At 50.7% G+C, this 20,582-nt stretch overlaps 1 protein-coding gene across 4 annotated transcripts in view; it reads left to right on the forward strand.

The window, feature by feature from the left end:
* Nucleotides 1–20,582, forward strand: part of ZBTB16 (zinc finger and BTB domain containing 16) — a 184,523-nt gene that overhangs the window by 90,382 nt on the left and 73,559 nt on the right. For all 4 annotated transcript variants that reach the window (XM_070623163.1, XM_070623162.1, XM_070623164.1 and 1 more), the window contains one exon: nt 2,287–2,384. In XM_070623163.1, the coding sequence (XP_070479264.1) occupies nt 2,287–2,384 (98 nt within the window). The remainder of the gene's footprint in view (nt 1–2,286; nt 2,385–20,582) is intronic.

A 20,582-nucleotide genomic window follows, 5' to 3' on the forward strand; every position in this document is an offset into this window, starting at 1 on the left:
TTGGAGAACAAGTCAGAATGGGTGTTTGTCCTCCTTTTCCTCCTGACAGCTGCCTCCTGAGAGGTGGGCACCTCTGGAAGCTAAGACATCACCAGTAAAGAAAAGGATGAAAATAAATAAGACCAAAATCCCATGTGCTGCCATGCACCAGACCTGACCATGAATGTGTGCAAGAGGTTCACTTGCTGAACCACTTGTGAATAGAGCTTTTGCCACTCCATGGACCATCTCTTAGAAAAGCAAACATCTATCACACCCGGGGAAGTGGTAGGAATACTCAGTTATCCTGTGTGTGTGTGTGTGTGTGCGCGCGTGTGCGCAAACATACTCATATGCCTGGGTACATATTTAAAAACCTGCTTTGCCCAGAATGCTGTTAGGACATGTCCTAGTGCCCAGCATTGTGAAATATATTTAGAGTTAAGAATGTTCAGTTAAAATGTTCTGTACTGTTACTATTTCTCAATTGGGATGGATCAGCCATGGCCAGGAGTAAGATTACATGGGGGTGGGGCACACTACAGTGTCATGGATGAGGGTGTGTGTGTGTGTGTTTGTGATTGGGAAATCATTTGTTGTCTTTGGCAAGGGGTTAGAGGGAGGGCGAGCAAACAAAACTGTGATTGAGAAAGAGTTCTATGAAGAGGACTGGGTGTGATCGCCATCAGAGGCCGCACGCACTGGGCACTGTATGCTGTCTTCAGGACCCTGTGGCCCGTGGACTGTGACTCTCAGGAGGCTCACCTGGGAACCCGCATGTTTTTGACACACTGTTGTGTTCTCATTACGGGATTCGAAGGTGGTGGCAGTGGGTGGCTTGGCTTAGTTGTCATGATCTGGGGGCAGTGAGGCCCAGCTCCAGGTCCTGCTGGCTCGAGTCTGTAATACCCCCACTTCCCACCCGCAGTTTTGTCAGTATCGGTATCAGCAGCTCTCCAGCCTTTGACTGTCGTCTAAACACATCACATTCTGATTGCAATAAGTTCTTGGCTCTAAGGGGGCCTTGAATGCTCTCCTGCCTGTCCCACCGCTCTCAGCTCCTACCTCTGGCTGCCATTGCCTGCCCTGTTACACCTCAGGGCCCAGGCCCCTGGGGAGGTGGCAGGCAAGGCGCAGAGATGGGCGTGGAGGTGGATCCTGGGAACAGGGCCTGAGAACAGGAGTGTGGGTGGGAGGAAAGTCAGTGTTCCAGGCCAGATGGCCCGCACGCCAGTCAACAGCTCAGAGCTTCGGCCATGCCTTGCACAGACCCTCTTCCCAGTGCTCAGCTCCCCACTAGCCGGCCTGCTTCCCTATATCTATCCAGCTCCATTTGCTGGCTCCTGACTGAGCAGTGAGGTCAGGCGGGAAAGGCCCCTGGTGGGGGTTGGGATCAGAGCCAGTTGTTACTGGGACCTCTGTCTTCTTGGGGTGATCATATGTGCCAAGCCCACCTCACAGAACTGCAGTGATGGTAAAACGAGATAACGTGCATGAAAGCAGTTTGGAAAGCCAAAATGATGACTATCACCTTGCATTTCTAGAATGAAGTTATCTGGTTTCTTGCAAGCTTTCTTTCTGTCAGGGCTCAACCTCTGGCAAGAAATAGAGGAAGACGTTTCAAAAGATGGGCCTTAGGGGCCGGTTCTCCATGTTGGGAAGTGACTGTAGTTCTAAGAACCTCTGGATGCCCCGACAGGAGCATCTTGTCTCCATAAAAGCATCAATTCATTAATAAGTTTCTTCAGAGCCTACTCTGTGCCCGGCACTGCAGTGGGAGTGGGGATACGAGAGAGAAAAGGTACAGGTGCAGGTCTCCTCCGTCTAAGGGTCTCGCAGGGGAGCCAGGCACCTGCACAGTCGCAGCGCAGCAAGGGCGGTGCTGTGACCCAGGTAAGCAGAGGCCTCGTGGCCTCCATGTGTGGTCTGTGCTACTTTGACCACGAGCATTTGTCTGACTCTCCTAGTGCTTCTTCCTTCCTCCCTCTGAAATTGGATCTGATTTTTTTTTCTTGGTCCATGTGCCAGTGAGTAAAGCAATAGGAAGTGCCCTGTTCTTCTAGCACTTGGACAAGACCAGGAATGGATGCTTCCTTGGCAGCAGGCCATGAGAAAAGGGGGCACTTTAGGCTGTCTGAGGATCCAGGGATATGGCTCCAGCAGTGCCCATCCCTAGCTCCCGTGCCCTCTATCTCCCTTCCTCTTGTTCACCTGCCAGAGGGATGACTGCAAAGCCCCCGCATGGGGGTGGGCCTGCCTTCTGTCCAGCGAGAGCAGCAGCAACCTGTCTTTTCCTTTCCCCTACAGGAAGCTGCACAGTGGGATGAAGACGTACGGGTGTGAGCTCTGCGGAAAGCGGTTCCTGGATAGTTTGCGTCTGAGAATGCACTTACTGGCTCATTCAGGTAGGCAAGGATGCCCTGACTGGCCCCTTGGAGCACAGGCAGCCACCTCCTGCCCACCTTCACCTCCACCCAGAGCACAGTGTCCCCACTGCTGGCTGGGGCCTTGGTCCACCTTGTCCCATGGATGTTCCCTCCAGGTTCATGGAGCAGAAAGTCCATCGTGATGATCTGACCATCTGGACGAACCCATCCTCTTTCTCACCTGGGTTTCCCAGGGTGGTGTTAGCACCCACTGCCCCATGTGCTCTACCTTTCGAAGTAGACTGTGGTTTCATTAGCAAAACAGTTGTGGAATTAGGTTCTCACTGTCTAATGAATCTGACTATCGGGTTCACATTATACAGGAGCCTTTAATTAAATAGGTATAGAAAGGTTGGAACACAAAGCTAGTTACAGCGTGCTGTCTTTTGCAAGTTAATTTTATCCAATTCTAGTGGGGTCGACTGTGCAGCTCATGTTTGGGCAAAGCTGCTCTGCCCCATGAGGCGTGGAAAGGGAAGAAGCACTGGCACCCAGCGTGCTTCGTGTCCTTGGTGGAGGGAAGGATACAGCAGGTCTGATGTTGCTGCTTTGAAGCCAAGGGCTCCCCTGGCTTTAGTTGTGGCGGCCTCCACACTTCCCTGCCAGGGCCAGTGCTGTATTCCCTCTAATTCCCTTGCCTTTCACCCTTGGAGTCACGTTTTAGGGAGAGGGGAGGGCTGTCCTCTTATTCGGTATTGCTCTCCCCTCATATCGTCAGCTGTCAGCGCCTGCTGGTTCCTTCCCCCTGTTGCCTCCCGCATCTGGCCTTCTGGGCAGTTTGGCATTTGTGAAATGAGCATGGGCTTTGGGGCTGGCAGATGAAGGTTCAGATCTTGTCTGTGATAGGTGCTAACTGTGTGACCCTGGGCAGATTTGTGTTCTGAACCCGAGTTTCTGCATCTGTAAAGTGTAGGTGTTGCTAGCTCGTATCAGTTTTTTTTTTTCTTTAGTGTTAGGTTACACAATACATGTTAAAGGCATCTGTAGTCCATTCTCTGGCATACAGTTGATATTTAATAAATGTTGATTGTTTCTGCTTGCCCGTTCCTCTCTTTTCCCTAGTCCTGAAGCTGTCACCCTGTGGTGTGCTCCCATCACCGTACTCCAGAGCTTTCCGTCTGGCTGGCTGTTTGCAGTCTCTCCCTGCTTCTTGCATCACCTGCACAGTTGTGTAAATGCTATTTGGTAGCTTTTTATGCTTCAGCTCGCCACAGCCTTGCTGCAGAGCCTGTGCGGCTCAACCATGCCTTGGATGTTGTCTCTCCCTGGCCTTTATGGCCCTTCCTGAGGTACCCTAGCTCCTTGCCTCTCTTTCTTCCCTCTTCCAGATCCAGGGATTGGGCCAGACCACGTGGCAGTCTATGTTGGCGTGTCCACTCTGTGTGTTCCATTCCTTCTTCGAGTGGGCCTTCCCCACCCCACACCTGGCTCCGCTGAACCGTTCTCGTCCCACCCACTTGTCCCACCTTGGCCTGGAGTCCTGAGTCCAGGCGTTCCTGCCTTCAGCCTCTGCTTGGTACTCATGTCTCTATTTGTTCTATTTTTGTAACTTGCCCCTTGTATCTCCTTGCTTCCCTTTAGCTTTAAATGCTGTTTAGGGTACAGTGTGGGGTTTCATGAGCCGTCTGCCAACCAGGTGGCCACCCCTCCCAAGAGCAGAGTGTGGCTCTTCCGTCTCATTTGCTCCCTGCTCCAGGCCCCTGTGTGGTCTCCATCTATGTGGAGTTGGACACTTCTCTGTGGGTAATACACTTCTCAGCCTGTGGTTAAAGCTTCCTCGCCCCCTCTGTCGCTCAGCCCAGTGAGCGTCCCTTCTCCATACTTTTTCCTTGAGTCCAGTGGACTCGTCTACTTGTTGGTTTGCTCTCTGTGCTTTCCGAGCTCTGGGGTTTCCTTTACCCATTCCCTCTGCTTGAAATAACCCTTCCCAGTCTTCCCAGATCTTCAAGGTCCCTTCTGCAGTGCCATCCTCAGCTTTCCCCACCTCTAGCCGGAAGCAATCAGGCCTCCTTCTGGGTGGCCATATTTCTTTATCTGAAGTATTCTTGGGCACAGTCGTTCTTCTTTTGTTATGGTTGTTCATAGATTTGCCTGATGACCCCTACTTGGGAGCCAGGGTTAGGAATTTGGGCACCTATCTCCTGACCGTGTGACCTTGGGCAAGAAATGGGAACCCTCTGGGCCTCCGGATCCTCAGCTGTGAGATGGGAGTACTTCACCCTGCCTCAGAGCAGTTGAGAGGCTCACACCTGACACTTAGCGCCATGCCTGACCTGTGATAGGCTCTCGGGGGGTGTAATCTTCCTTTCCCTCTGTTCCTCTAATGGACTGGAAGCTACTTGGGGACAGGGCCTGTCCCCATTATGCCCAGCACGTTGGAGCCTATAGATAGTGGTTGAATGAATGAGTGCAGCCTGGGAGGCCCATGGGCAGCTCAGGGAATGTCCAGTCTCCCACCACTCTCTCCTGCACTGGGAACTGTTTAGACTGTGTCCCAGGGGTGTACGGCGGCGGGGCGGGTAGGGGGTGGGGGCAGCCAGGAGCCCTCTGGCCCGTATTGTCCAAGTCTGAATTAGCTGCTGGTTCTGCTGTGAAACACACTTCAGCAGTGTTGGTGGGGCCGGTGGGAGAGACAGAAAGGGGAGAAGCTGCTTACACCCTTTCAGGTGGGCCTGGAGCCCGCACTCCAGATACCATGAGTGACTCTGCCTCACCCCTGAGGAGCCAGCAGTTCCCTGGGGACGCGCATGCCTGTCCTCACTGAGATACCCCTTCAAAGTCCCATAGTCTCATAGGGATGCCCCAGCAGCTTTGGGAGCTGAGTCCTGTTTTCCTGGGTTTTCTTCTCTGTGCCTCAAGCCTGATTTTGCAAATGATCTGTCCCTCTGAAATTCACTTGCCAAAGCCCTTGTGAAGGAGGATTTGGTGATGGGGGACCTATGATGGGCCCTAATCATGCTTTAATTCACCCTTGCAGATAGCTCACAGGTTGTTTCCACTCTGACATTTCTAGTCTTTGTTTTTTCTTTCTATTGTCCTGCATATCTCTCACCCCTATGCTGGGAGGTCTTGAAATTAAAATGACAGCAAGAGCTTAGGGAGGCCAGACCACTTCCTAGATTGTTTGCCCCTGCACCTGTTACACAGTGAAGGCTCCGGGGCCTCTGAAGGGCCCTGGCCTTGTCAGGGAGTTGGGGTTGGAGGGCTGGACTGGTGGTGCCGGGTCTTCTCTCAGATTCCAGTCACAGAAGTCGGGTTGTACACCTTCTGACTGCTCCCCAAGTTGCCTGAGAACAGAACTGTGTGATGTTTTAGAAGAGGCCTTTAATTAGATAGCAGGAGCTTTCCTTGCTGCCCTGTTCTGAAAGCTCCGTGCAGGAAGCCGACAGCAAGAATGGCCTCTCAGTGTCTGTAGTGCAGACCCACTTTACAGAACATCACCAGTGGTTGGAGCAGCAGTGCAGAGCCTAGGAGAACAATAGTTGCTCCAGAACCCTGGGGACCATTTGTTAAACCGGAGCAGGCCATGGAGAAGAGAGTCTGGGATCTGGGTCAGGGTCACGGTGCTCCTGGCTTCCCCTGAATTTGTTGCTGCCCTTGCACAGGCACATTCCTGCTGTTTTCTCCTGCTCAGCGGAGCTGAACGGTGCTCAGGCGCTCAGTTCCTTGCTCGCTCCCTCTGCGTGCTAGCGGCCCCCACCCCCTCTTGGCGAGCATGGCCTGTGTTTGTTATTGTAGTTCTGGCGCTGGGCCAGGCCTGGCTGGGAGCCAGCCTTGTGGGTACAGTGTGTACAGTGAGTGCTGAGCCAAGTTTGTCATCATACACGATTAATTTTTTTTTCTAATCTGGTAGGGGTGGGGTGAAGGAGCAGGCGAGGGAAGAGTTTCTCTGATGCTTGAAAACAGGCCACATGGAATTCTGCGGAGACATTATTGATGAAAGGGTGAAACACTCTGTCTCTTGTTTTTCCTTCTCTCCCTCTCTCTTTCTTTTTCCTCCTTTCTCGTTGTCTTCCTCTCTCCTCTGCATGTCCCTATCCGAGGAAATCAGCCTGTAGGAGATCGACAATATGAGGTCTTATTTTCAGTGACTAGAATACTAAATTTACGCTCCTAAATCAGTTTTCATTGTGTTGAAATTGACAATTTGTTTAATTAGAAGTTTGCCCTGTAGGAGGCCCTTCTTAAAGACAGTTATTTCTTTCTCTTTCTCTTTCTCTCTTTTTTTCCTTTTTAAGACTCTAAAGGGTAGTAGTGAATGTTCCGTTTAATTGAAGTTTTTATTTCAGTTTGAATGTATTAACTAATCAAGTGTTTATGAGATATACCTGATGATAAGAATACATTTAAATTAACAAACAATAGCCTAACTCATTAACTAATGACATTGATCTGGCCAGGCCCTGCATTCTCGGAGGTGGTTTTGGGGAGCAGGTGGGTTTGAGTATGGGGAAAGAGGCTTGGGGTGAAAGAGTGACCCCTTGGATGCTTTGCAGAGCTCTTCCTTCTGGAGCGTGGACCTTGGGTGGAAGATGGTGGCAGTGAGCAAGGGAGGAATCCCAGCCCCTCTGCAGCCCGGGATCACGCGGCAGTCTCCCTCTCCATCCTTTGCTGCCCCATCCCGTGTGGTGATGGGGCCCTGAAGCATCTACAGACCAGACCTCTGTGCTGTGCTGTTTGCTGCTCCTTGTTCTCCCTTAAGAGGTGATCCCTAGCTCTGGGATGTCCATGCAGAGACCGTAGCCTCGGGCGGTGACTCAGTTGGTTCTGTGATTTGCTCGTGTAAGGTTTCCCATTAGGTAGTGTTTCCCGCAGCTTGGCTTCACATACTGGTGGATTAGAAGTGAGCACACCCAGAACTGCTTGCCCCTATTTTTGACTTGGCTGCGTACTATTCAGTGGTTTGCCTGTTTCGGTGGCCTGCTCCTATTCTGGGAGTGTCATTCATTTTTGAAGCCAGCAGACATTTCCTAAGCACTAATTCTGTGGCAGGCTCCGTGCGCTGAAAACTGCAGAATGCACAGCATTCCTGTCCTCAAGGAGCTCTAGTCTAGCAGGAGAGACGTTTGACTGTGAAGCAATGATAAAAGAAAGCACTGTGTGCAAAGTGCCAAGAAAGAGTCTAGTAGGAATTCAGGAGGAGGGTGTTCCTTCTAGAGGATGGTAGAACTTACATGGAGGGTGAGAATGAATTTTGCTAGGAACTGGTGAGGAGGAAGCCCAAGACACCTATGGTGATGTGCAGTGTAACCAGGGTGTGGGGGCTGCGTGGGGGGGGCGGGTTGGGGAGGGCAGAGTTTAGAAGGGAGGGATGGGGCAGGACTGTGGAGGGCCTTCAGTAGCAAAATGATCTGCATTTTACCTACAGCACTGAAAAGCCACTGAAGGATTGAATAAGGGAGTGACACTTTTTTTCTCTGGAATAGAAAGGCCTGTTGGGTTTTTTGATGTACATGAGGTTGGAATATAGGATTTATAAGACCCATGGAGAAATAGCCTGAGTGACGATCTTGGGGTGTGGCTGGAGTGTAGAGAGGCCTGTGCCTCTTGCCCTTGTGAGGGGCACTCAGCCTTTCTTTGCGAGTCAGGTCCTGCTAGGGGGCCAGTCCCCTGCACTCACTCTCCCTTGCCCTTCTCTGAGCACTGGGAGCCATGGCTGTTGAGAAACCTCTGCTGACACCGGACTCCACCCTAGAGTTAGAGCCACCAGGACAGAAGATGGTGTATGGCTGATAGATTTTCCGATTCCAGCCACAGCATGGGGTGGCTGGGGCATATTGTTCGGGGCCTGCTTGGGTCCTCTGTCTGGCAGGGAAAAGGGCTGGAGAGGTTGGGGCCAGAAACCAGATTGCTTCTCTCATGCTTTCCCCTGTTCTGATGAGATGGAAGAAAAAAAATTATGAGAGGTCGAAGATCTGTGGATTGTACTTGTTGCTTTTTTTTTCTTTTTGAAACACTTGGCTTTGGGATTCAGGGTTCTTCTTCCCAAAGATAGAGAAGGTGGGGGCAGCAAGGTAGCTGGAAAATTCCCCGTGACTGCAAGGCAAGGATCTGAGCTGGTCCCCACGCCGATGATGGGAGAGGCCTCTTCTGATTGAAAGACAGCTTCCAGGACCTGCAGCTTCTCCTGACCTTGCAGCCTCCGTCTCCCTCGTCTCTTCCCAGATTAGGTGTCTGCTGAAAGCAGGAGACTGGGAGTTATCCGGGCAGGTCTGAACCCGTGGTCAGTTCATTCTCTCCCTGCCCGCCCCCCAATGAACGTCAGTGCTCCCTTCTTATGGTTAGCTTTCTGCCATCAGGGCGAAACCAGGAGAGGACCAAGAAGAAACTGCCTGAGCCCTTTAACTCTCTCAGCATGCCTTCAGAGGTGGGCACGGTGGAGGGTTTGGGTTAATAGCACAGCACAGAGAAGATCCGATGAGCATGGCTTGGAGCCCCGCTGCCTTCCCTTTGGTCCTTGTGGGCGAGGGGGGTGCGGAAAGAGGAAGGAACCAAGAGAAGCCACTTTGCCCGGCTCTCTCTTGAACATGCTTCTCTCTCTCTCCCTCCCTACCCTGAATTTGGCCTGCTTCCCGAACTTTTTCCCAGAGTGGTGTCGTCACTGGCCTGCGGCAGGTCTGGATGTTCTGCCAGCATTCCAGAGAGTTTATGATCGCTCGCAGATGTGCCTCCAAGAACACACTGTACCCAAAGCAGAAATTAATGCAGGCTTGACTGCTGTCCAAGCCCATACACGGGAGAGAGGAAAAAGAAAACAAAAACTGTTTAATGCTGTTTATAAATTATACACTGGCTGATGAAAAATACATTTCTTCCCCTCTCCTCCCCCTTTCCTCGCGGCCCCCCCCACCCCCACCCCTTCTCGTTTTCTGCCTCCGGAGCCTAAACTGAGACCAGAAGAATATGGTTTTGCTTTTTAGCTCCTGTTTTGGCTGGGATCCGAAACCCTGCTGCTGATTCACAGCCAGAGTATTTTTCCCCTTTACCTGATGAAATATACTGATTTTTCCAGCCCAGATGGGGTGTTTTGGGTTTTGTTGTCTGGGTTTTGTTTTGTTTTTGTTTTTATTTTAACTTTCTTTTTTGGCTAGGGATTTTGTTGACAGTCAGTGACAGGTCCTGGGATGGCGCTGTGTGCCATGCTGGCCCCAGGGCAGATAGAACCCCACATCTGTGCCCCTCAGTGCTGCTGGATGTGCGTGCCTGGGTCTCCCCGGCCCCGAAGGCTTCACGTCAGCCAGCTGAACAGACGAAGTTCGGAAAGTTCACGGCAGGTCATTGTATTAAACAGTGTTTTCTTCACTTCTCTCCCGCCCCTTCACCTCCAGCCCCGTGTGAAGAGGGGGTTCGCATATCCCTCCCCCCAAATACACACGTCTCTACCTCCATATGGTGCCTTAGCAGGGGTTTGGAAAGTTCGTCTCATCTATCCCTCTGGATCCCAGCCTCCCCCCTGCACTCCAGTCCCCCATCCCAATTTATTCTATAAATTCGTTTCCGCATTATGTCTATCCATTTACATGGCTTTTGTGTTTTTTAATACTGCTAATGTTTATCATTTGCCCAACAGGCTCGACAGATTTTGCTTCCTGTAGAGCATCGAGGCTTCAGAGCCCCCTGGTTGCTAAGTAGCAGTCTCCCTGTACTGTAATGGGCTGATTGTGTATTCCATGCAGCGCTGTATCTTATTTTTGTATGCAAGACAAAGTGTTTTGATGGAGGACGATTGCGGCAGTGTCTGGAGGCTGTTTGGAGTTTTATGGGCTGTACAGTACACTGTGTGCTCTCCGAACAGAACACAGGCTGTTGAATTTGGGATTGGATTTGTCATTTTTCCCCCCTCAGAGAGGAGCCTGTCAGATAGAACATTACTTTAAGGGTGGAGGGAAGAAAGTGGAAATTATGTAATAACCTTCTCACTCTCTCTGTCTGTCTCTCTCTCTGTCTGTCTCTCTCTCTCTCTGTCTCTGTCTGATTTTTCTCTCCCAAAATAGGATGCTTTCTCCTCCACACGCCCCCTTTCCTACCACCATATGATTTTGTCGAGCTAGATGATGACGTTCCTATCAGGAAACGAATGGCCCTAGAGAGATGGATGCTGGGACATCCTGTCTGTCTGCTGTTTATTCTCCTTCTCTCCCTTCCTCTGCTTTGCTCCTTCCATCCTTCCTAAGTTCTGGGCTGCTTTGCTGGCCCTTGTTTTTGTCTGAGGATGAATGGATAATGGGGCTATAAGGTAGGATGTGTGTGGGATCCACCCAAAGGCAATTTTCTTATTTCCAGGGCCTTTTCACCTCCCTTTTGCTCCCCACACATGCACCCCACCAGGATTTTTAGGTGGTCCTCTATTTATGTGGTTCTCCATTGCTTCCTTTCCTCCTTAGTCCTCATGCCCTAGCCCTCTAACCAGGCTGTGCCTGGGTCCCAGGATCCAAGGCTGTGCCCAAGGGACCAGATTCCACTACACCCACGTGCCATACTCTTCAAGCTGTCCTTCTCGGCGCTCTCTACTGAGCTTGCTGTGCTGGCGGGTGTTGATTTCCAGCTTTGCTTTTCTCCTCTCCTTCTATTTTTTCCCAGTCTCCTTTTGTCTCCCTTCATCTCTTTGTCCCTGTCCTTATGTCTGTGTTGGCCTCAGCCTTTTCTTGATGCTCCTGTGTGTTTTCTGTCTTCCTTCTTTGGTCTTCATCTCTCTTTGTCTCCATCTGTCTTGGTTGGTCTTCTCTCTCTCACCCACCCATCAAAGTTTCTTAGCTTAGAAGTTGGGTGGTGGTTGGGATGGGGAACAAAATGCCGTGTTGGCCGTAAGGCCTGGGGAGGACTCTGAGCAAGTGCTCCGAGAGTACTCCCAGCACCTGGAACCTTGTGTGGTCCTGTCCCTGGCCACTTGAGGACCAGAGTGGGGTTCTCTTGCTTGGCTTCTGCTTTTCCTGGGTCCCTGGATGTTTTCTTAAGTTGAGCTGAGCATGGGCAAGTGGAAGAGCAGGGTTAAGATTTTCAAGGTCTTCCTGGACTTTGCTACTAAAAAGCACACCTTGCCGACACTGTGCCTGCACAGGTCTGTACCACGGAACTCAGTGCAGAGCCCGCCTGGCACCTTGTAGTTTGTGCTTCCTCACATACCCGTGGCCTGGCAGAGTGCCTAGAACATAGAAGGCTTTTTGATAAGTTTTTGTTGAATAAGTGAATAATACCCTGTTACTAAAGTGTTTGTATTTCTGGGGCAGATCTGGGCTTGGTGGCACTTGAGACTTGAGAGGACTCCATGAGAGGACCACTGCTCTGCCCTAGGAAGAGGAGAACCAGAGCCACAGGCCTAGGCAGATGGAGCACCCAGAGCGGGGTGGATGTCATGTTGTTTCACAATTTTGGGTGTCTTCTCTTGGAAAAGATTATGAATATCCAGTGTTGGAGCCCCTCCCAGGGAATGGGCCAGTGCAAGGGAGGGCGCCCAAAGCTTCAGCTTGATTAGCTTTAGGGAGGACAGGCCCCCGTGAACCACCGTGAGGAGCTGCCGGTTGAGGGCCCCACAGTTGGAGCAACTGAGTGGGGAGATTCAAGAATAAGGATAGGATGGCAACATCTGCTCAGCTCTGGGGACCCTCAGAACATGGGGCAGCCATGTCCACAGGCCTTGGATCTGCATTCTATAAGGGTTGGAACAGATCATCTACTTTTGGTAAGCTGCCACTGGTCACAATGGACCTGGAGTCCTCTTTTTATTTCATACTCTCTTCTCAACAAGGCTAGTTGGTAAGGAGAGACCCTAAGTCCCACCTCACCCAGAGCCACCAAGTGGATCGAAAAACATGGTAGCATCCTAGTCTCCACACTGACTGTCAGTGACTCAGTGAAACACCATGATATCCACCCCTTTCCTGGGTGCTCCATCTGGCTTTGGTTCTCCTCTTCCTGGGCAGAACCTTGGTCCTCTCATGGGGATTGTGTGTGTGTGTGTCTCAGAGAGGAACCATGAGAGTGAGGGGTCCTGGAGGTGATGAGAAGTGTATGTAAATGTCTTAGGGTCTGTTCTGCAGCGCTTCCAGACTCCTCAGTAATTAGGGTCAATGGAGGAGGTAGGATTGGACAATTCTTTGGGAAAGATGCTACTGTACTCCTTGGAAGGTGTGGAAAAGCTGTGGTTATGTCCCCAGAAATGAGGGGCGGCTGTGTCTGTGCGTGTATGTGTTTGCGTGTGCACGTGTGAGAAAAAAGATCGAGGAGAAGCGTTTACATGAAATACTCAAAATTGTTCCATTGCTGTAATGGCCCCTCACAGACCATTACCTTGCAGATTTAAAAACTAAATGAGCTCATCATATCTAGTGACTTCCACCGACATTCGTGCTTGATTGCAAAGCCTGCCTTACCTCTGAATTTCAGCTTCATTGTTATTAATTCTCAGACGTTGGTGCTGTGCCACCCCCCTTGCATTCAACCTCGAACACGTTGATTTTGTGTGATGGATGGGAATGTTTCTCAACAGGACCCCACTGATGAACCTTTTCGGTTTAAAAATAGCCCCCTGACCTGTAGGACCCAGTCTGGAGTTTCCGAGGAATCCATTGGGCCGAGGTGGGATGTGGGTTGACTTTGGAGGGGGCTGAAGATTTGCAGTTTGTAATTTAAGAATTTGAGTTTCCTATGAATGATTCTGCGTGCCGTGCAATACTCTGCATTTTCATAACTGTCTCTTCCACTTTGGGGAAAGGAAGGGAGGGAAGAAATAACAGCAGCAGCGAGCGTTCTGTGGGCAAAGGAAGAAAACAAGAGATTGGGGCAGAGAACAGGCTAAATTTAAAATTGTAATTGGCTGACTTCCACTGGCTTGCGGGTGTTTTAATGACTCATAATAACTTCATTTAAAACCAGCTGAGCAGAAAATAGATTGGAGAGGAGCCTCAGGCCATTATGGATTTGTTTTTTTTGACAAGCTCGGTTTTCAGCAGCCAGGAAGGCTCTCAGAGAGGGTTTGGCTGTGTTCTCTCTCTCTCTCTCTCTGAGGGTTGGTGGTCTGCCCGGGAGAGATTGTATAGAAACCGGGGCTGCTTTTTTTTTTTCCCTCCCCCCACCCCTTTTTTAACTGATTAAAAATAGATGCCTTGAGGTATTATTTTAGCATCAGTAGGATTTTTTTTTTTACTTTTGATGTGGTAAATGGAACATAAATAAAATTGTTTTTGAAATTACTGAATTAATTAGGTAGTAAAGCAACTACAATGCGTAAATTTCCTTTGCCAGTTGCCCTGATCCATATTTGGGGGGCGTTCCCCTTTACTCCCAATCCCCTCCTCCTCTCCTCCACCAGCGCCCCCCTCCACCCAGTGTGGACCCTCCCTTTGAATGGCAAGGTTCTATTATCACCCCCGCCACAGCTAAATGATTTTTTAAAAGATCTGCAGGATTTTGACAGGATTGCTTCTGTCCAGCTACCCAGTCAGCTCAAGGAAGCATGAGTTTTGGGAATTGCCAGAAAAGGCTCTAACCTGCCTTAGTCGTTTTAAATAGATCCTGCCTGTTTCCCGTGCTAGGAACGGTGCCAGCCTGGCCAGTGTTCCTTTTTTTCTTCTCTTTTTAAAGTCAGCCGGCTCAGCCATAGGATGCGTCTGTCTGGGCAGGACAAGAGGCTGCCCCCCGATCTGATTGCGCCTAGCCATTTATCTACCCCCTCTTATGGCACCTGTCACCTTCGTTGTGTCATAGCTATTTATTTGCTTGTCCTTTTTCGCCTACTAGACTCTAAGCTTCTTCAGAACATGTGATTTATTTCCGCATCCCCCATACCACCTAGCAGAATAACCTGCGTGGTGGTTATAACTCAGTGGTTTTTTGAATAAACTAATGGGTGAGTAGGTGAGTGTGTGGCTAGGCGCCTGGTAGGGACTAGTGCCAAAACACTCCCCTGCTTCCTTCCAGCCCTGGGGTCAGCAGTCTGGAGGAGAAGACGAGGAACGGAGGCAGGACCTTATTGGTAGCGTGCTCCGTTGCATCCTCACAGCCTAACACACAGCAGGCTCTCAATAAATATCTGTTGAATAAATGAATGGCTCAGGATGGACGGTAGGGAGAAGGGAAGGAGAGAAAGGCACGTACGTTTGTTGGATGCCTGCTGTGTTCCAGGCATGGTGCTTGGCGCTCTGCCTGTCTGAACTCAGTCTTACATTGACCTTGGAAGGTAGGTATGCTGATTCCATTTTGCAGGTGAGGCCACTAAGGCTTGAAGAGGTGAAATAACTCGTGTCAGGTCAGACAGCCAGGACATGGCAAAGCTGGATTTGTGGCCAGGGCTCTCTGGCCCCACACGGCTGCTTTTCTGCTGCACCTGGCCCAAATGCTTGCTTCTCTGTGTGTAGAGATACCCAACGTCTCAGAGACTTGGGAGCTGAGACAAGGAGAGCAGGGCAGGCCCTGTCCCCAGGGGTCCTGGGGGTGGGGTGGGTGACCCAGTAATTGTCTACTGTTCAGGGTTTTGCACCTAGGCCACCAAGAACAGATGTGTCACTTACTGGCTTCTTCTTGCTCTGCTGGTGCCACATGTGGCTGCCCTTGTGGCCATTACTTCTCCTCATCACCTTGTAGGGCTGGGGGTAGAGTGGTTCTGGAGCATTGCTGGAGGGTCTGTGGATGAGTATGTGGCTCTCGCAGCCAGACGAGAGCTTGGTTGTATCATTCCCCCTAGTCCCCACCACACCCCATGCAGAGAGGAGGGTTAGGACTAGAATGCTGCCTGGGGTCCCTCCTGCATGGTGACCCAGCTGGGTGCTGTGCTCCTGCGGGGAGGCCCTCTGTGATGGTGAGTCAGGAGTGAAAGGGGCAGCTGACCAATACTGCATCCCAGAACCATGGGAGCTGTGGCTGCTTGGGTTGTCACTAGCTCCTTAGACTTCCAGTGACTTGGAGTGTAACACATCAGGAAGATTGCCGCCTCCCTGACCTTTCAGAGTCTGTCCAGTGAGGCTGGGCCACTTGGCATGAGGCTGGTTACGCCTGTTCTCCAACCACCTCATCTTCCCCAGGCACGCGCTGGGGATACTGGAAGCCTTCTCTGGGGACTGAAACATCAACCAAATGGGAACCAGATGGTGAAGGTTGGGCAGCAGAGAAGCGTTGATGACTATTCTGGGTCACTACATGTGGCCTCTTTTGAGGAGAAATCATTCATGAATGAATTCATCAGTTAGCAGTTACGAGCTGAGGGCCAGTGGCATGCAAAGCCGAGCAGGATGGCCAGAGGGGCTGCAGCCAGGGTCCTTACCTGCAGGGGGGGTGTCGTTCTGGCTGAGAAGATGACGTGAGCCCCAGAAAGGGAACGTTGCATGCAGGGCTGAGTGTGCTCACTGTCCCTACAAGGGGGAAAGGGTGAGTGTTGCAAAGTTGACAGGAGAGTGAATCTCCCAAGGACCAGGGTGATGAGGAACGGCTTCAGTGATGGCTCTTTCCTGCCAGTATGTCCAGATGGAGCTTCATGGTGGGAAAGAGACTTGCTTTTCCGGTCAAGAGGAAGCAAGAACCTCTGTAAGCTGGAACCAGCTAGACAGGTTTCCCTTCCCTCTTCCTCCTCCTCCGCCCACAGCAATCTTGAAGGGGCCTAGGGCCCAGGTTCTCCTCCTCAAGAATCCTCAGACTTCTAAGGATGTTATGACCCTCCTTGGCTTGCAGGTTGAGAAACGCTGCGTTAAAAATTAAAAGCTGACCCTGCAGGGGGTCCCTCCAATTTGAGGTAGCCACAGAAACAAATGCAAATGTGAAAGTGCGGTTTAAAATTAAATGCAGATCGGAGTATTGTACTTCTCATACGAGACTTAATGAACTGCAAAATATGCTGTGAGTGTCCAGGGTTCCACGAAGCCCGGGTTGAGCACACGTAGCTTAGAGGGCTGTGCCTTGGTGAGGCTGAGGACAGAGACTTTGTCATCCTGGAGGGAAATGGAGGAACAGAGTGGAGGTGGGGGTCTGTCTTAGGCTGAGGCACCCAGGGCTGCAGCCCACCTTCTCAGACCACGCAGCTGAAGCCCCGTGTGTGCCTTTTGTGAAGGTGGCGGCAGCTCTGCCCATAGGTGGGAAGCCACTGGGAGAGGGTTGGTGCTTCTGTAGGGAGGCATTCCCTTAGTTGGACCTTCTCCAGGATTCGACCTGACAGAGACGTCTCTTCCAGACTTTTCCATATTAGTTAACACGCTCCCTCCTCGTTCCCCCAACCATCCCGTTTTGATTGGAATTCTTTCACTTGCCAGGAAAAAGAAAAAAATCAAAGCAAGTTCTAAACTTTTCATTAGGTAGTCGGGATGAGAAGTCTTCTGGGGTAGTTGGATTAAGTCTCGGCAGCTCTCTCGCTGGCGATTACTAGCTAATTGAGCTCTGGGAGCTCCTTGGCAGCGGCAGTGAGCATTTTGGTGGCGTAATTATGCAAGGCTGTAGTCGTTTTCAGTAACAAGGTAACTCCAGGTAAGGAGAGAACTCGCTGAAACTTTTGATTTGCCGGAGTCTTCCTCATTTTATTCCTTCCTCGACATGAGCCCAGGACAGACAGAGGCCCAGAGACCAGATCTTTCAGGAGGCTGCTATCCATCAGGGCTTTCAGCCCGAATGGCCCAGATCTCGTGGTCCCTTTGTTGGGGCCTGATGGGAACAACTTGGCACATCTGGGAGAGCCCTGCTGGGCCAGTTCTGCATGGATGGAGATTTGGGGTCCAGAGTCAGATGCTCTGGAGTTTAGGATGAAGGAGGACAGGTACAGGCTTTGGAGGCCTGGGGACAGCTGACCAGGGAGCAAGGAGACTCACAGGCAGCATCTTCATTACTGACCTGTGCACTGAGAGAAAGGCCTGACCACAGGTAAGAAGGCCTATGTCATACCAGCTGTCACTCCTGGGGTCTGTCTCTCCTGGGTGGGCGACGTGTGGGCCTGCATAAATGGGACCAATATGGCAACTCCTGGGGGTCTTTTCTACGCAAGAGGATTCTTTATAGTGAAACTTTCTTAGACATACTGCCTTCCCCCACCCCACCCACAGCCAGACTCATAATCAGGAGGTAGGAGCCTGACGCTGTCCACAGGCCCTGGGGCGAGGTGGGCTGGGCAGGCGTCTCTCAGTGCCTTTTGGCAGGGGCCCTGGGGCCTTGCCAAGCTGAACATGTCCTCTGGGTGGCCCTGCCCAGCCTCTGGCCTGCCGCCCATCAGCATTGAATCATGCCCCTCAGAGGACAGCATGTCACTATGCTTCCAGATATAGTCCCCAGCCCCCTGGGGTGGGGGGGACAGGAAGAATCATTGTCACCGGAGCACTCCATCTTTCTGACACCACATGCCCCGCGTGGTTTTCTTCCCTCACTTCTCAGCCCCACGCAGCCTAGAATTCTGCTCTGCAGCGTACTTAGAGCTGTTTAAAAAAAAAAAAAAGTGACCCTTTGATTTTTTCTATTCTCTATTTCCCACTTTAGTTTTCAGGATGATGCCTTCAGTCTCTGGCCTGGACCGTCTTCTTCCTCCATCTCAGTTATAAAAGTTTGTCACAGTCAGGCTGGCTGCGTGGAGGCAGGAATGTGGTGTTTGGTTAAATTGTAAAATTAGCTAAGCAAGTTAATGAGGCATCTCGCCTCCGCCTTCCGAAGAGCAGGAAGTTTATGAAGGTGCTTCGAATACCTTGCCCAAGAAGGAAAGGAGGGGAGAAAGGCCAGGAATGTGGCAGAGCGTCATTTAGCTCTTTGTAGACCTGGGGCCCCGCTGTGGCCTGCTAAGCTGGAAGGGACCCGGGGAGTCACCCCCTGAGAGCTTCTGCTTTGGGACGGGCTCCATCAACCACTTTGAGTCCATAGGACCTCCCTCCCCTGTGTCCAAGGACATCCCGAAACTGCACACAACTGGCTATGGTTAGCCATTCTGGTGCCAGATTCCCTTTTTGTCTTGCGCAAGGCTGAAGAGTCAAAAGCCCAAATGCTCTTTCTTAGGACGCGCCCACAGCAGAAAGAAGACCAGAGACAACAGTAATGGTAGCTAACATTTACTGAGGGTCGAAGTGCCAGGTACTGCACCAGACCCTCGCCTCCCTGATCTCATTTAATCCCCACAAGACCCCTATGAGATTGGTACTGTTATGATGTCCATTTTACAGATGAGGAAGCTGAATTTCCTTGCCTAAGCTCACCCAGTGAGTAAGAGAAAGGGTTGGACTGTAAACCCAGATCTGCCTGGCTCAGAAGCCACTGGTCTTAACCTCTGAGGCAACGTTGTTTCCACTCCTTTTCCTGGCTGCCCATTTACCCCAGCCCAGAGTTCACAGGGCACTGGTTGCATGCCTTACAGATGCTCACCCTAAAGCTTTGGAAGTCATGGACTCAAAAGGGCATGCAGAAGAGCTACCAACAGTCAATTTTCTGCACACACCAAATTCTCAGGTCCTCTGATAACACCAAACAAACCTTCCTGTTTTCAAGCAGCAATCTGATGTCATTTTAGTCTCACATGCACTTTGATAATGCTACAGGCTTAACATGGAAAATAGCTGGCCCACCATGTCAGCCAGAAAAGGCGAGTTGTTATTTTTGGTGGTGGGGGGGAGGGGTGGGATAGTTCATGTTAAGAATGGGCATTAAGTGTGATGGGCAGTGTTTCTGTTTTGAAAAGTGTGGAGTCTTAAGCCTTCTGAATTTCGAGCCTGAAAATGTCGGTGCTGTAGTTGTAATGTAACACTTCAATTATGGTGCAGGGGGTAAGAAAGACAGACTCTGAAACCTGCAAGGTTCTTTTAGATCCACAGCCTGAGCCACAATTAAGGTTTCAGAAACACCAAAGGCAAGCCAATGAGTGTCATTTTTAACCAGTTTGAACATTTTACTACTTCCTAACATCAGAAGCACCCGGGCTGGAGTGCCTGCGTCTTGTCCTCAATAAAGTGATTAAGCTGAATGGGTGTTGGGGAGTATTATTAGGCTGAGAAGGGCTAAAAATAGCAACGCTCTGTTTTCTGAAAGCCACAGCAGGCCTGGAGAGACTGGCAGCCTCGAGGTGCCACTGAGGGGCCTGAGGAAGGGGTTGGGAGGATGGCAGTCACTGAGCCCTGGTCTGAGATGAGGTCGTGGGTGTTGTGACGGGCGAGTGAGGTGAAGGGGCTCTTTCTCAGCTGTCATCAAGAACAGAGGAACAGTAGACGCTGTGGATTGGTTGCTTCTGCCTTTGTGGAGAGAAATCTCCAGGGTGTGTGTGTGCATGTGCACCCGTATGCTTGTGTTTGTGTGTGTGTGTGTATTAATGAACTAATGTTCACTGACAACACTGCAGTCTAGGATGGACACCTTGGCCTGAAATTTGTGTATTCAGCCCCAAACTAATTGGCTATACCTGCTGTTCTTGGGAAGAAGAAGGGGTCCAATTTGGGCAGTGAGTAAAGGGCAAGTGATAAGGGACACATGCAGAGAGAAGTAGGGAAGGGAAGAGACCCTCAGAGCCAAGAGTGAACATCTGCTCCGTAAAGCCTTGATGCTAGGATGCTCAGGGAGGGTGGAATAAAGGGACTTTTCGTTAACTGAACATCAACCAAAAACCCTTGTCTATTTCCGTCTTTGTAGTTGGCTGTCATTCATCAATGTAAGAGGCCTTTTTCTACCTTAAGTGCTACAATTGATTGTTTTTTTGATGTAGAATATCTTATCTTCTTAGAAGGCAAAAGGAAAATGCTCAGGAAGAGTGTCCGTCGTGGAGGGATGTTCCTAATTGGGGTTTTATTGTAGGTCAGTCTTGAAGATTGGTTGCACCTTTCCTTGTAAAGCTCTATACATTGTCCTGTCCTTGAACTCATTCCTCTCCATACCAGCTTAGGTGGAGGGAGGAGCTAGGAGCATGATGTCCATTTTACAGATGGAGAAACTGAGGCCAGGTAAATCAGGATTCTAGAATACAGCCAAGTCCACAGCAGCGCCTGATCTAGACCCTGGTGCTGCTGGCTCTCAGTCCAGACTCTCTTTGATGGACAGTGGTGTTACATTCCTAGACCAAGAGGTGAGGGTTGTTCTTAACAGGGAAAATGCTCAGAGAAGAGGATATGAACTGAGGAGGGTGGCCTCGGAGCTTGTGGGAAAATCCCCTAAGTCCAAGGAGTGAGCCAGAGTGTGGAGAAGAACAGAGGACTCGAGCACACTGTCTTTGGGACCTTTTTCTGCTCCCCTTCCTATGAACTTCTT

Source organism: Equus przewalskii, chromosome 6 (assembly GCF_037783145.1).
Source record: "Equus przewalskii isolate Varuska chromosome 6, EquPr2, whole genome shotgun sequence".
Lineage (NCBI taxonomy): Eukaryota > Metazoa > Chordata > Mammalia > Perissodactyla > Equidae > Equus > Equus przewalskii.